The sequence below is a fragment of the Cornus florida genome, unplaced genomic scaffold (genome assembly GCF_030987335.1).
Source record: "Cornus florida cultivar Cherokee Brave unplaced genomic scaffold, ASM3098733v1 CherokeeBrave_3.0.0_Hap2_Chr11, whole genome shotgun sequence".
Classification (NCBI taxonomy): Eukaryota; Viridiplantae; Streptophyta; class Magnoliopsida; order Cornales; family Cornaceae; genus Cornus; species Cornus florida.
In genome coordinates this window covers 139,745,135-139,762,190 of record NW_026775581.1, presented here as the reverse complement: position 1 = coordinate 139,762,190, position 17,056 = coordinate 139,745,135, and the positions used below count along the sequence as shown (strand labels likewise).

At 29.9% G+C, this 17,056-nt stretch overlaps 1 protein-coding gene across 2 annotated transcripts; it reads right to left on the bottom strand.

Moving 5' to 3' along the window:
• Positions 1-2,495: 2,495 nt before the first annotated feature.
• Positions 2,496-11,066, bottom strand: LOC132283078 (aspartokinase 2, chloroplastic-like). Of its 2 annotated transcripts, none has more exons than XM_059784967.1 (14): positions 10,894-11,066; positions 9,862-10,314; positions 9,691-9,773; positions 9,549-9,589; positions 8,702-8,856; positions 7,598-7,747; positions 7,377-7,472; positions 5,996-6,112; positions 5,132-5,251; positions 4,951-5,043; positions 4,727-4,849; positions 4,332-4,448; positions 3,639-3,701; positions 2,496-3,075 (listed from the first exon to the last, which is right to left on the bottom strand). In XM_059784967.1, exons 2-14 carry the CDS (start codon positions 10,267-10,269, stop codon positions 2,926-2,928), a joined length of 1,716 nt encoding a protein of 571 aa, XP_059640950.1. In that variant the 5' UTR covers positions 10,270-10,314; positions 10,894-11,066; the 3' UTR covers positions 2,496-2,925. The 2 variants fall into 2 exon arrangements, with proteins under 2 accessions (XP_059640950.1, XP_059640951.1); XM_059784968.1 differs by having other exon boundaries at positions 4,733-4,849.
• Between the last annotated feature and the right edge of the window lie 5,990 nt (positions 11,067-17,056).

Below are 17,056 nucleotides of genomic sequence, written 5' to 3'. Positions count from 1 at the left end.
CTAACATAAATCTACCCACAAATTTTGAAAATAATATGAATACTATCATGACAAAGTAGTGAAATACTAGTATATATGATATAAAAATCATTACAATAATGACATAATATCATTTTCTAATTTATCTCAGAACAACTCTTAGTATAGAAATTATAAATGAATTAAAATTTTATAATACTATTACTGAATAGATGTATAAAAATAAATATTTATATTTATATGCACTCGTGTTCATGCCGTACTCGTGTCCTACTTTTTTTAAATTTGACGTGTCGTATCTTGTCTATGTCCCGTGTCCGTGCTACATTACATAGCTATCAACTCTGCCAAAACAATATCTGGAATATTATTTGGTCTTTCTTGGATTTGGCAAGAATCTGGCACGTACGCTCACCTGACAAAAAATTATTCTGCAACCAAGTAGGTTGAAAGAAGTACGCAATTGAAACTATTAAAAAAGCTAGGGTCATAAATGAACCAAATGTTTGACAAACAGCTCGGGCTCGACTCGATAAGAGCTCGACTTGCATTCGTTTATTTGATAATAAAGAACCAAGCTCAAACAAGATTTTTAAGCTCGAGCCAATCTCAAACAATCCCAAGCTCAACTCGTTAGTTCGTGAACATGTTGTGAACAAAGCTTGTTAATAAGCTCGTGAACGTGACTATCTATATATATATATATATATATATATGTCCACCTTAAAGAAGTCCGCCCACCTTTTTTTTTAGCTCAAAAATATATTCTCAGACCCACTTTAATTAAAATTAACTTTCACCCAAGCAACATCCTGTTACCCTTTTTGGCCTTTTTAACTATAAGTTTACACCTTTTCTTTTTAACTTAAAACGTTTAGCCCATCCAAACCCAATCCATATACATGCAACCAACCATTTTAAAAATAAAATAGATACAGGCCGCCGAACAAATTAACATGTCTATCCACAAGCCCATTTATGAAGCCCATCCATAAATACATATCATCTCAACCTATATCCTCATCGCATCACTTCGAAGTCTGAACCCTAAAACTCCCCCAACCACACTCAGCCGACGATTGCGGCAACAACAACAACAGCCAAAGCAGCCAATGATTGCAGTAACGGCAAAAGTCCCAAATAGCCGACGATCACAGTAACAGCAATAGGCCAAGCCAAAGCTTCGTCTCTCTCATCTATTGGTGTTTCTCTCTCTCAACTGGTCTCTATTATAGTCGTATTTCTCTCTCAGCTGGTCTCACTCTTCTGTTTTCTTAATATTGGTGTGAATGATTGAAATCGGGAGTGTCAAAGTTTGAGGATGAAACGAAAATTGGTACGAATGTAAATATCGGTCCTGCGTGTATACACAGATTCATATATATATATATATATAAACGGGATTTAATTTTTTGTTTGGATTACGAAGCGAGCAGCCGAGCTCAATCATGGGCAGTCAAGGTTCGAGCCGAGTTCCCTTTGACTGAGTCGAGCCGAGCCCCAACACTTCAAATCTGCTCGGCTGATTTACAGCCTAGAAGCAAATGTTTGGGACAAATTTAACTAACAATGCAATAGTTTTTTCTTTATTTATTTATTTATTTTTAAGTAGTACCAATGCAATGTTAGGACGGTAAGAATAAAGAAATGGGATGGGTTTGTTGATTTAACTTCGCAATTTAGTGCAAGAAGTCTTTGTTTATTTTTTTATTTTTAAGTACTAACTGTAAGAATAAAGAAATGGGATGGGTTTGTTGATTTAACTTCGCAATTTAGTGACCTAAGCCTCAGTTGAGGGATGGGCCATTTAGGGAGAAAAAATAAAAAATAAAAGGATGACTACGGTTGTATTTATTATTATTATTTTGAAGTTAAAATAAACCCACTGTGTTTTTGTATAAATGGAGGAGAAAGATCCATTTATTTGGATGATAATTTCCTCCAACCATCCGTCCTGCTTTAATGGGGCAAATTATGTAAGCCCCTAAATGAGTTTGGTATATATACGGTAAAATAATTAAAAATTCAAAACTCTGTAACTTTAATATGTATATATAATATTTTTAAGACTCTTGTTATTTTATATTAATAAATTAAAATTTACTACTTAATAATTTAAAAGTTGTGACATCTTATTTATTAATCCAATTTGAGCACATTAGACTAATTTTTTTAAACTAAATAATAAAAGTGACATAGCCTTCCCTATCCCACAATTAAATAAAATACGCAAGGTAACAGAATGGAGTAAAATTTAACCAAACTTATTCCCGTTACCATCCCCATTCATTTATATATGATGTTGGAATAAGTTATTGCCAAAATAGCGGTCAACTAGTAACTTTTTTACAATCTAAAATCCTTACCGTCTCTAATTTCAAACTTAAAACTTTCATAATTTCAAACTTAAAACTTTCATGTCACAATAGAGTAATCTTACTATCACACTAATATTGTAAACTTACTAACTTTATATTAAGCATACGTGACAAGACAAGTAACCTTAAAATGAACAATTTGACACAAATAAAATCCTAAATTTTATGGAATATTAATGGTAAGTGTAAAAATACAATATAAAAATTGTAACTGATCATTCGATTATGCCTTGCGGACAAGATCAATGGAATAAAATTGTTTCCGCATGATCATTCAATAAACTTAATAGAGAATAACAAAATAGGAAAGCGATTAAAGATTTGGTGTGAGAGTAGAAAATAAAGACCTGAATCGCAGCCACAAATATCCTGCCTGAGGTATGCTATTACAAAAAATGATCTTTTAACCATATAGACTTGGCTCATCACTACAAGCGACTTCGGTCTCCCCAACCCCGCATAGCCCATCATTGAGGCGACAACGACATTACTAGGGAAACAAATGGTTCTCAAATTTAGATGGAGTCACATATGCTGCCATGCCAGAATGAATATGTTTGTGCATGGATCAACATTCATTTGATGATCTTGAAATGGACCCGTTCTCAGATCCATGTTCCCAAACTAGTTCTGAGAAATCACTCTCAAAGAAGGCAGAGTGGAGAGACCTAACACATTTTTCTGCTTCGCTGTCATTTACTATTAATGAGATGTTAACCTGTTTTCGCAGCAAAAAAAAAAAATGTCAGAAGAAGATGCAATGATGATGAGGGAATGCCAAACATAAACTTCTGAGAATTCAGACCTTTACAATAATATTCACTGTTTGCTCGCATTATTTTGCTATAAAATATTGGGAGACAAAATAAAAGGGTCCAGCCTCAGAGTTCTAAATTATATGCCATGTTAAAAGGAATTGCCCTGCATGTGTTGGGCTGATTGTGTGTGCATTAGCGATGAATTATCTGGACCACTGACCATTTGCCAAGTGTCTTGTGGTGCTTAAGACCTGTGCTTGGCTCTAAAGCAAAATTATACCAAAAAGGAGGTCATTATCAGTGTAGTCCCCCTTAATAGGAGCTTCTGGGAGGGGTAGACTGGATTAAGCCCAACACTGCTTTATTTGAATAAAATGGCTTCTCTTGATTCTATCTCGTATTTTAATGCTTGACAGCATGAGCATTTACCAGTGCACTGAGCAATGACCTTTAATATACAACTTAGACAATGACACGTGTGTGCGCGTGCAAGAGAGAGCAACATTTCATTGTTTGCAGCTACCTTAGATGCACCTTGAGAGATCATCTGAACATTAACTCCATTGGTATGAAGTACATGAAATGCCTGCCAGAAAATGTACCAAAAAAATGAGAATCAATATTAAAGGGGTTAATGTGGCTATTTTGTATTATTATTATCACTAAGCAAGCAATTGCCAGGGAACACAACTAAAGAAAACAGCGGTTTAGTCTGCATTCTAAAGCAACACACAAGAATGATTCAGAATGCATTTGGAGTGATTTCTAGAAAATTAAGTGGGAAGCAAAGACTGTCTGTTGAAGTGAATAAACATTCTTTTTTGTATAGCATTTCACCTTGCATTCATGTGGATCAGAGGAACTTTCTAGGTAAACCCTTTGATACGGGTTAGATCTAAAATCTTTGACAGAAAACAAATGTAGAAGTTTGTTCAGAGTTCAAAAGGTAATTCTTTAGTGAAGTTTCATTCACACATGTTGGCAGAGATGGATACCCAAAAGGAATTCTTTAGTTACAAGTCCAAGCAACAAAATATACTCTCTGGCTGCGAGATTGGCAGAAATGGATGCTCACAATAATATGAAAATAAAGGTTATTAGTGCTGTATAAAAGAATGAACTTGGCATGCCAATAAAACAACAAAACCGAATTAAAACAATACAACAAAAACTAAGCAAACAGCCAGACTGAATGATTTATGAATGCTAACAGCACCTTTTCTAGTATTAGTGAAGACCTTTGGACATTCCCAATGAGAGAGACGATTGATCGGTGCTGCAGGAGATTTACAACCGCAATTTTTTCGAGTTCTTCCACAACATGGTCGAGTTCCTGCTCAAATAAGCAGGAAACCAAGGTCAGAAGTTAACGGTTGAAGAACTGTACAAGACAAACCTCAACTATTATATATAATAGAAGAAACAAATGATATGGCGTGCATGAAGGTAATAAAGATCTCTACAGTTTTCATATTGCATGAATCCTTATATACAGTAGTAACCAACATGGATTATCTATATGGTGAAAATATACAAGATGGATTATGAGTAATTGAAACTGAAGCCTATAAAGTAATAAATCCAACAATAACATGGATCATGATTTCATACGCTTGCCTGCTGAATCAGTTCTCTGCTCCAGAGCTTTGACGGATCCAATGTCAAGGAAATACTGACTTCACTAGTAGCTACAACATCCACTGATATACCCAAGTCTTCAAAGATTGAAAACACCTGAATGGTGACAATGTTAGGCATGGTGTGTTAGACTTGGAAAAGCAATTGAGCCTGCATGAGGATAAAGAATCACCACATTCAGTACTTAGCATTTTTACCTTAGCGAGAAAGCCAAATTGACCAAGCATGCGAGTGCTAACAATGTCCAACATGGTTACATTGCGTTTCAAAACAATGCTAGTTAGTACTGCCTGGAATTGGAAAATGGACAATTTAGGCTGTTTGAAGTTTTCTGTACAAAATTGACTTCCGCTTTCTGAACAGTTTGCTGTGACAAACCTTACTCATGTCTCTTGTCCTAGTGATCAGGGTACCTGGGGCATTAGGGTTGTAAGAATTCTTAACCCTAACAGGAATATCACCCTCTCTAGCTGGCCTCATGGACTGTGGATGCAGGACCTGTAAAAGCACCCAAAAAAAAAAAAATTTATTCACTTGCCTGATTTTTGGGGGAAAAAGGAATATTCATTATTTTATCTGTTGCTACACTTGCTATTTTTTTCATGCTATGATTTATCATTTAGTTTCTGGATTTGTCAAGGTTTGAAGAGATCAACAAATAAATCAGAGATTATAGATACAAAAGAAACCCTTCAAATCAAAAAAGTTAAAATTTGAGCATTTAGAGGGATATTCAAATGCTTCACAAGAAAAAATAATTAACTTAAAAGTGAAAACTTTGCAAATCCAATGAGTTTGAGGACAATCAAGTATCACACATCTCAAACCAAACTTGGAAATGTATGGGGAGATTAGATAACCACAATTACATAAATTTGAATTAGTCACATAAAATTGGCCAGGTTTGGATTAATATAGGATGGATGAATCAACTTGAAAATATAATCAACTAAAAAGTGTTGGATGATTCAGAAAATTATTAGTGTCTTTTCATTTTCTACTTCAGTTGAAAATGTGGATATCTAGATTAGATTGCTAGTTAAATTTGATTCAAAAAAATGTCAATTGCTGGAATTCAGCCACTTGAACAAGTATGACTTCAGAAGAAACTTGCAAATGAATATCATTTACTGAAGACCCATACTGATCCTAGCCCATATTACCCATGCAACCAAATTGAACACAAGGCAGTGCCATTTTCTGATAATCTGTCAATGATAAAAATCAATACTTTTATGATACCTGAGCACCAAAATATGCAAGTTCAGCTGCCTCGTCAAATGTTAGATATGGCACAGGTTCTGCACGTCGATATATGTTAGGATCACATGTCAAAACACCATCAACGTCCTTCCATACCTGTAATATATGAGAAATAGGTTCTTAATTATTTTTGAGCTAAGAAACATGGACAATTCTAACGAAGAGCCGTATATATGCAGATCCCATACTGGACACTAACATTTCGTGAACACTTTGGAAAACATGTTTGACAAATCTTGGACATGTCCATGGTTTAAAAGAACAATTCTCAATTTTAAACATGTAGTCAACACTCATGAGCACTCACAACCATGTGACCAGCAAAACTTTGGACATCAACACACACATTTCTTTTAGCATGACAAAAAGTATAATTGTAAAGTAAAATCTAATTAAAGGCTACATAATATGCGTAAAAGATCAATTATAATAAAAGAAAGTAAGATATAGGAAGATCTTATCAAAGAAAAGGACATTGTAGGAAGACAGTAGTCATCGTAATTATATCTATATGTATATGTATATATTGGCATACGCCCTAAAGATCACAACGGGCGAGCCAGTTGAAGTGCCAGTGATCACACAACCAGAGCCCATTGTACCAATCCAGGACCTTGTGGTCAAAGGGCTGGGTTATGGGCCTGTTACCCACTGCTGAAGATATTCGTAAGGCTTGAAATTACATACACACAATAGTGCAATTATATGTTGTCCCCTTATTCTTTGTCCATGACACATAGCGATTATTAATAACTGAGTCGTTTATAGCCATAAAATACTAAAATAACTTGCTGTAAAATCGTATGCATTCTATATAGTATAATTCTACGATAATTCTAGGGACCATTACTCTCTGCAATGGACATATGTTCAAGAATAAGAGCAGCCACTTTTTGCAGAACATTGCCAAAAGTTAAGCTCGTCCCCACTGTTTCCCTCTTAATACACCACATATACAAGAGCAGTATTGGGTAATTTTTTTTTCTCCTTTATATTATAATTTTATATATACAAAAATATTTCTATGTTGCTAAGTTCTTACTCCTTACCATGTCTACGTCCTACATTTTTAAAATTTACTGTGTTATCACTTACATGTCGTGTCATGTCCATGATTTAAAGATTTGGCCTAGAACCACCATTAAGGGTCATGTTAGGTACATGTTCTAGAAGCTTGATAATATTCTAGAAGAATTTGTAATTTTTAGAATAATAATGTTTAACACATTCGTGCAATAGCTAACTTGCATTTCTTTAGACTTTATTTCTGTTTGCATGCTCACATGCATATTAATAATGATTAGCGGTATACATATGCACATATTCTGACATTTCATAATTATGCATTCAGTTTACTAACCTGAATTTCACGCAACCCCAATGCTTTACCAATAGTTGTGGCTGTCAGATCACTACCACCCCTACCCAATGTAGTCACTGCACGGGATCTCCAGCCCTGCAAATTGCAATCATAGTCCAAATGCATAACAGCATTATAAACCACAGAACCAACAGCCCAACCAAATTGGAGCAGAAATTACGACTATAACAAAGAAACGGGGGAACAACAAACTGGAAAACCTTTCCAAGGAAGCCAGTAACGATAGGAATTGCAGGATAACTAATCCAATCACTGTGTAATCTCTTTGCAACAGCTGGATAAGTTGCTTCCAAAATATCCGCATTAGTAAAGTCATCTGTTGTTATAAAACCAATTTCGAACGCATCATACTGCAAAAATACAGTCATTGTTTCACTCAACCATCAGCAGAAACTAATAACCGAAAAACCACCAGCAGAACCGGTATCAACAAAGCCTAAACGAAAAATGCAGCAGGAAGTATAAAAAATAAACATTTACTCTCAGCAGATTTAGCTAAGCAGGGATCTCTCAGTTTTATACCTTTGTTTCTCAGCAATCTACACATCCAACCAATAACTTATTAAGCGAACTATGGGCATTGGTTGAAAGAAACAGTTTTCAGATACAAAATACATGCACATGCAGAACATAATAAGCCCATAGAATTAGGTTCAAAACATATTACTAAAGAAATTCATAATTATTCAGATCAAGAGGATGGGAAATTATATATTATAATGCAGAATCCACTCTACAGAGATTTTTTAGCATAGAGCACAATTTAGAGTTGTGTAAAAAAAATTCAATTCAAATTTACATCTCAAATTGTAGTTTAATCTTTTTACTTGGTTTTACAACACCTGTCTGCTATAATTTTGAGAAAACAGTGTCAAGCAACAGCTACTTGAAATTTTTATCTTTAAAAATTATTATATGAGGCGCCAAAGACTCTTCCTATGTTATAGTGTATATCTTCAACGTAGAAAGTTTTTGTTTTCTTCTCACCTTTAGCATACAAGATTTGTACATTTGGAAGTTTTGCATGCAATTATAGCTTCTTTATCAGAAGGTCGTTATAAGCATATAAGCAAAATATGTTGGCCTCACCAAAAATGATTGAGAGAGAGAGGCAATTAATGGAACCTCCAATTCTAGAATCACCAGCCTGCCGTGATGTTTGATAAAAATTAACATATAATCCCAAAAATGTATGTCTGGCTACTTTCTTTATGCAACTGTTACTGAGTAATTTCATTATTTATTGGAGTATATGACCTTGCTAGGCATACAGATATTATATAAATTATCATAAAGCAACATACTTGCCGAGCTTTAACACCTATTTTATTCAAATATGCTGCAAAAAGTCTCGTTGACATGCACTCTCCGAATGAGACTAGGTAGTCTTTTGTGCGTAGTGTCAACTCTTTCATCATAGCAATTCCCTTCAGAAGTTGCTCCAATTCTTCCAGGTGTGCTGCATATTGTTTTTCGCAAACAAAATGATGACAGCCAACAGAGACATTAGTAAGAATGAATGAATATCAGCTCCATAGGCATGCAGAAACAAATAGAACTTATAGGCCATAAATAAATACTGGGAATATCAAAGTTATACTTTTATTGAGAATCACAAAGGCTGGAAATTTCTATAATTCATAGTATTAGCTTGTCAATGTGGATACCATCTATGTTTCATAAAAGGTTTCGTTGTACTTGTACTACTGTAAGGTGCGTTATTGAAGAACTTTGCCAAGATAAGATGAGCCAGGCTTCCATGTTCAGTTCGTTTCATAGAGAGTCCCTCCTAAAATAAATATGAACCACTTAACATCATTATGAAATGTTTCAAATTGTTACCGGCGAGATACCACCAGCATTTTTGAGCCGCAAACATCAACAATGGAACTTTTAGAATACTGTTTCCAGAATTTAATTTTATCAAACACCAAATGACCTATATGTTCCCGAAGGAGATGTTACAAAATTTCATGCAGATCTACTCATGTATCCAACAATCAGGAAGTAATACAGGGTTCAAAACAAGAAGATATTATATAAGGAGATTTGAGTCACAGAGAATATATATAACTGTTGATACATCATATCAAATCAAAAGTGTTCATATCAACAAATAACAACTGAATCTTATTGAAAATAAGAACTCACGGGAAATAGTGGAGCTGTCCACTCCAAGCTCATCCACGGTCCTGAATAAAGTATAGCAATGCCAAATGAGAAGGGATTCAATCTATATGTTGCAATTATGGTTTCAGAGATCCAAATAAGGAGAGGAAAGAAAAGATATTACCTAAGATGAAGTTCTTTTATTAAGGTTAACTCTTCGATATCAGATATATTAGAAACACCACAACTGACAGCCTTTTCTCCAGCCTAATATACAAGCAGTCAAATATTCTTGAAAAGGATATAATCATGTAACAGATAAACTGAAAAGTCAAAAATAAATATAGGCTAATACCAGTAAAAGCTTGTTGGTTGTCTTTCCCATAGCAGAGAGAACAATCACAGGCCTCTCTTCTGGAAAGCTGATAATAAGGTCAGCTACCTCTCTCATCCTCTCAGCCGAGGCAAGTGATGATCCACCAAACTTCATCACACATGTAAAATCCTTACCAACTCCATCATAAACTTGATTCTTGGTTTCACTTTGTTCAACCACATCTACATTTCTCCCACCACAACTGACTCGGAGGACTCTTCTCCTAATAAATGAATTCTTGCTAATTCTAGATGATCCGGAAACTGAAGCCACAGAGGTTGCAAAATGGAGCCACTGTTGCAAGCGCAAAGGTTGTGAATGCAAAGTTGTCCTTGAAGAAGGGTGATAGGGAGATTTAATTCCGTAGAAATGCATTGTAGTAGCCATGTCAAATCGAATAAAGGATTTCGGCTTCTACAAACGGATTGAGACCTAAACCCAATTAAACAAGTTAGGATTTTCCAAAACCTTAATTTGATTTTCCAAAACCAATAACCAATTAAAAGATTGAATAGGATAACATGTTCTCTATATAAAAACATCTTTTTAGCATCGAGACCTACAGGAGGTACCATGACTTTAAAATTGAAATAATTCAAAACAAATATCAGGTAAATGACATACAGCATGAAAGTATTAACTTACATAATTGCTTCCCAAGAAAGCTTCTTTTAAAAATAAAAATAAATAAAAATAAATAAAAAATAAAGAAGAAGAAGAAGAAGAAGAAGAAGAAGAAGAAAATGTGCGTAAACAATTGATTTACATTTATAAACTAATACTAATTGTAATACTAATAGTAAAGCAAATGGTTGTTCTAGTAGTAGGCTCAGTCCTGGTCGAAAGTAGAAAACTAATGCGGTGTTTTACAGCCAAATGGCCTCTCTCTCTGTATATATATATATATATTTGAGAAGGAAACTAAATGAAAAACAAACCAAATGGCCTCTCTCTCTATATTTGAGAAGGAAACTAAATGAAAAACGAAATTACGAAGCAGTTCAAAAGTACCTGGACACACAGAGGTTGAACGAAGAAATGCAGGGTAGATTTTGAAAAAGAGATCTAGGGTTTTGGTCACCCAGTGGGAGCTTGAGGGAACGCCAAACGCGACTGAGTTAAGAAGAGTCCCGGCGGCGCCCCCACACGTATTTTACCTACTTATGTTGCAACAAATTCCATTATTGGGTGCCGATGCTATTTAAACATCTCATGAATCAAATTAAAATAGACTTACAAATATACTTGTACTGAATATTCATATTCTCAGTTTAAGAAAAATAATCACCAATATGTTACCTTTAATAACATATTTCAATAAAATAATTTTTTGTAAGTCTAATTAGCACAACTAGTAACTATAAATTCTAAGTCTCTATGGTTACTAAAAAGGTTTAGTAATAATATTTTTTATTAAATAAATAATAATTAAGTATAATATAAATAAAAAATCATACCATATATAATATGTGAGAATTAAAAAATAAAAATAAAGGATAAATCTAAAAATTGAAGTAAATGAAAAAATACCAAAAAAGTTAATATATTAGCATTTATAAATGATAATATAATATACATAATATTTAAATCACAAAAAGTTAATATTTATAAGTGAAAATTAAAATATATCTATACTATTATTAAATGTGCAAAGAGTTTCAGTAATTCAGTATTTATTTATTATTTATTAATTAATATAAAAAGAATAATTATTTTTTATAAATAATTATCACAATATAACTGGTCCGGCTTAGTTATGATTATGTCATTATAAGGAGAAGCCACATATCATCATCATATTAATCCAATAAATCTATAAATAGAGGCATGGAAAAAGGAGTAAATGGTACAGAAATTGAGAATTCTAGAAATCTAGAATTCCAGAGTAAAATACGAAAACTCTGCCAAAGAATTTTAGTATTTATTTATTTATATAAATAAAATTTATTAATTGATATAAAAAAAATATTTTATTTATACAATTATTAAATGTGCAAAAAGTTTAAGTATGTATGTATTTATTTATTTATATAAAAAAAATATTTATTAATTGATGATATGAACAGAGTTTTTTTTTTTTTTAAAAAAAAAAAAAAACTTTATAAAACTATAATTTAACTAATAAAATTTAAATTAACCTATTTATCTATTTATTATTATGAATTTTTTAATAAAAGAAAATCTAATTATACAACAATTATTAAAATAAAAAATATTTATTAATTGTTATAAAAAATAAAATAATTTTTCTAAAACTCTTCCACAAATTAGCTTTTATTATGAGTTTCTTAATAAAATTAAATCTAATTCGACAAGGATATATTTAGAGAAAATAAAATAGTTTCGATAAAATTCTATCACAAATTACCTATTTTATTTTCAATAAAACTTTATCACGCTAGACAAAGATATATTCAAAGAGTTTCTATAAAAATCTAACACAAATTACATATTTATCTATTTATTATGAGTTTTTTAATAAAAAGAAATCTAATTAGACAAGTATTATTAATATAAAAACTTATTTATTAATTGATATAAAAAGAGGTTTTAAAAGAGTTTCTTTAAAATCCTAACACAAATTACCAATTTATTTATTTATTATGAGTTTTTTAATCAAAAAAAATATTAAAATAAAAAATATTTATTAATTGATATATAAAATAAAATAATTTTTCTAAAACTCTTTCATAAATTAGCTTTTATTATTTCTCATTTTATCAATGAAAAGGGATTAGGAAGATGATGAAATAAATTTTGTCATATTAATAGTTTTAAAAATAAAATAATTTTTCTAAAACTCTACCGCAAATTAGCTTTTATTATGAATTTCTTAATAAAATTAAATCTAAGTAGACAATGATATATTTAAAGAAAATAAAATAATTTTTATAAAACTGTATCACAAATTACCTATTTTATTTTTTAGTAAAACTCTATCAATAGACAAAAATATATTTAAAGAGTTTCTATAAAACTCTAACACAAATTAACTATTTATCTATTTATTATGAGTTTTTTAATAAATGAAAATCTGATTAGACAAGTATTATTAATATAAAAAATTATTTATGAATTGATATAAAAAAGAGGTTTTAAAGAGTTTCTATAAAACTCTAACACAAATTATCTATTTATCTATTTGTTATGAGTTTTTTAATAAAATGAAATCTATTTATTGTGAGTTTTTTTAATAAAAAATATTTATTAATTGATACGGATATAATTCGATGTTTTATTTAATAAATTGTTGAAAAAATAATTTAAAAAATGAAAAAGAAAAATTACAAGTATAGATAAATTAGGATACAATTTGTTATTTTTGTTAAAAATTCAACACTAAATATGAATGTATATGTATCATTTCTCATTTTATCATTGAAAAGGGATTAGGAAGATGATGAAATAAATTTTATCATATTAATAGTTTTTATAAAAATAGTTTATATAAAACTCTAAAAATTAGCTAATAAAATCAATCACAATAAAGTATTTATTAATTGATATAAAAAGAATAGTTATTTTTATTGGTAATTATTGCAATATAACCGGCCCGGCCCAGCTATGATTTATAGAAATTCATAATTCTAGAGTAAAATACATAACTCTGTCAAAGAGTTTCAGAAAAAATATTTATTCATTGATATAAAAAGATTTTTTATCTATATAATTATTAAATGTACAAAGAGTTTTACTAATTATTTATCTATTTATATATAAAAATATTTATTAATTGATGATATGAAAAGAGTTTTTTTTTTTTTTTTTTTTTTTTAAAAAAAAAAAATCATCTATAAAACTCTAAAATCTAACTAATAAAATTTAAATTAACCTATTTACCTATTTATTATTATGAATTTTTTAATAAAAGAAAATCTAATTAGACAAGAATTATTAATATAAAAATATTTATTAATTGATATATATAATAAAATAAATTTTTTAAAACTCTATCACAAATTAGCTTTTATTATGAGTTTATTAATAAAATTAAAACTAATTAGATAAGGATATATTTAAAGAAAATAAAATAATTTCTATAAAACTCTATCACAAATTACCTATTTTATTTTCAATAAAACTTTATCACACTGGACAAAGATATATTTAAAGAGTTTTTATAAAACTCTAACACAAATTAATTATTTATTTATTTATTATAAGTTTTTTAATAAAAGGAAATATAATTAGAAAAGTTTTATTAATATAAAAAATGATTTATGAATTTTTATAAACAGAGGTTTTAAAAGAGTTTCTATAAAATTCTAACACAAATTACCTATTTATCTATTTGTTATGACTTTTTTAATAAAAGAAAATATATTTATCTATTTATTTTGAGTTTTTTAATAAAAAATATTCATTAATTGATACCGATATAATTCGATGTTTTATTTAATAAATTGTTGAAAATTTTGAAGAAAAAAAAAAAACGAAAAAAGAAAAAGGGAAAATTACATATAAATGGAGTTAAAGTTCCATATTTACTTAGAGGCTGAGTCAAAGATCCATATTTCTCTAAAATGGATTGCTGAGGTGGCACATGGTTTTTTACTGTTTAGAAATTGTGGTACCTAAAATACCCTTCCGCGAAGGTACTACTTTTTCTTCGAAGGTACTACTTTTTTGAACTGAAGGTACTACTTTTTGGCGTTCAGGTACTATGTTTTTTAAACACCCGCGAAGGTACTACTTTTTCTCCGAAGGTACTACTTTTTTGTTAGGGAAAGGCATTTTAGGCACCACAATTTTTTAAACAATAAAAAACCATGTGCCACCTCAGCAATCCATTTTAGAGAAATATGAAACTTTGACTCAGTCTCTAAGTAAATATGGAACTTTGACTCCATTTATATGTAATTTTCTCAAAGAAAAATTACAAATCTAGATACATTAGGATATGGTATGTTCTTTTTGTTAAAAATTCGGCACTAAATATGAATGTATATGCATAATTAAAAATTACCTAATAAAATTAATCACAATAAAATATTTATTAATTGATATAAAAAGAATAGTTATTTTTTAGAAATCCAATTATAGAAATCCAGAGTTCCGGAGTAAAATACAGAAGTTCTATCAAAGAGTTTCAGTATTTATTTATTTATATAAAAAGATTTTTTATCAATACAATTATTAAATGTTACAAGAGTTTTAGTATTTAAGTATTTATTTATTTATATATATATAAATATTTATTAATTGATATGAAAAGTGTTTTAAAAAAAAAAATTCTATAAAACTCCAAAATCAAACTAATAAAATTTAAATTAACCTATTTATCTATTTATTATTATGAATTTTTTAATAAAAGAAAATCTCTAGCTTTTCTTGATTCGAGTTTTATTATGAGTTTATTATTAAAAGGAAATCTAATTAGACAAGGATATATTTAAAAAAAATAAAATAATTTCTATAAAATTCTATCACAAATTACCTATTTTATTTTATATAAACTCTATCACATTTGACAAGGATATATTTAAAGAAAATAAAATATAACCTAGGGTCTTCTAAAAAATCACAAACTCCATATAATAAATTTTTATATCAATTTCAATCTAATGTATGATTAGTATAATTGAATTTTTATTTTAAAATTTAATTAAAAATTAACAGAATTGAATTTCTATTGTAAATTTAAAATTATACTAAATTTCAAATTTCCTAATAAAATTCAAATCTATACTATTATATATATATATATATATATATATATATATATATATATATATATATACACACACATAATTTTTTATATATTACCTAATAAAATTCAAATTACAAATTACCTAAAAGAATTTATTACTTTGTAAAACTCAAATATTTCAGTATTAAATAAAAAAATATTAATTAATAAAAAAATAAAATACAAATATTTCAGTATTAATATTAAAACCTAAAAGAATTTATTACTTTGCAAAACTCAAACTCTATCACCAATTTCAAAATGTTTCAGTATTTATTTATTAATATAAAAAATATTTTTTAATTAATATAAAAAGAGTTGCAAAAAATTACAATTTTTTGTAAGGTTTATTTTTACAAGCTTCAAATCAACAATTAAAAATATATATATATATGAAAACAAAAATTCTATAAGTTACAAAACATTCACCACGTACATCGCATGTATCTTTTCCCAGTATATATATATATATATATATAAGTTTTTGAAAGCTGAAGCATCTCTAGAACGTTTATTTATTTATTTATTTATTTATTTTATTTAAAAAAGATGTTATATTAACTAATTATATGTAATTTTAACGTTTGAGATGACAACATTTTGTAGTACAAGAAACTGTAGGCTTGCTATTGGGTTGTTTAGACGTTGAAAGACAAATCACTTGTAATGTTTTCTTCCATTTGAACTTGTGTAACGCTCTAGTTATAGTCGGCCACTCTATTTATCCGGGGTCCAGACCTAAACGTCCTCCGAATTGGTTGTTTGGCGTGACACCAAATTAAGGACCGAGTCCAGCTGTAATACCAACTATAACATGTTTACCCAGTTACATAAATGCTTAATATATTGGGTAATGCTGCATACCCACCCATTTATACATAAAAAATAAAAATAAAAATAAAAAAAATATAAAAAAAGAAAAGAAAAAGAAGCAACTGGCTTTTACGACTACGTAGTATTATATATAGAACTTTCTCCATGTCTAAATTTCTAACTCCCTCAGTCTAGTTGTAACGGGTAGGCTTTTACTCATTTATCTAAAAACTTAAGTTATTAAATAGTGCTGGCAACGCTCTCATTGTGGTTGGGCGCTTGGCGCGACACCGGATCAAAAATTGGGTCTGTCTCTTGTACTAACGATAACGGGTGGGCATTTGCCCATTTACCCAAAAGTTTAAGTTATTGGGTAGTGTTATATACCCACCCATTTATACTCTTTTTACTTTGTATCCGGATCCGATGTGGGACAATAACTGGTTATGTAAAGTGTGGAATATCTCTTATTGGTTGATTGTTACAAGGATACTTGTCCCACATCAAATCCGGATAAGAAGTGAAATGAGTATAAATGGGTGGGTATGTAGCACTACCCTAATAATTTAAGTTTTTGGATAAATGGGTAAGAATCCACCCGTCACAACGAGGCGTCCGGGTGAGCCCACCCGAATAGGCAAGTTGGCCCAACCACAACGAAGACATTGCGAG

Bases quoted from the DNA above. Each gene is read 5' to 3' on its own strand.
- LOC132283078 (XM_059784967.1), bottom strand. From the start codon at position 10,269: ATGGCTACTACAATGCATTTCTACGGAATTAAATCTCCCTATCACCCT. The intron at 7,473-7,597 runs GTTTTCCAGTTT...TGCAATTTGCAG, and splicing joins TTACTGGCTTCCTTGGAAAG to GGCTGGAGATCCCGTGCAGT. The intron at 5,044-5,131 runs GTTTGTCACAGC...TTCCAATTCCAG, and splicing joins GGACAAGAGACATGAGTAAG to GCAGTACTAACTAGCATTGT.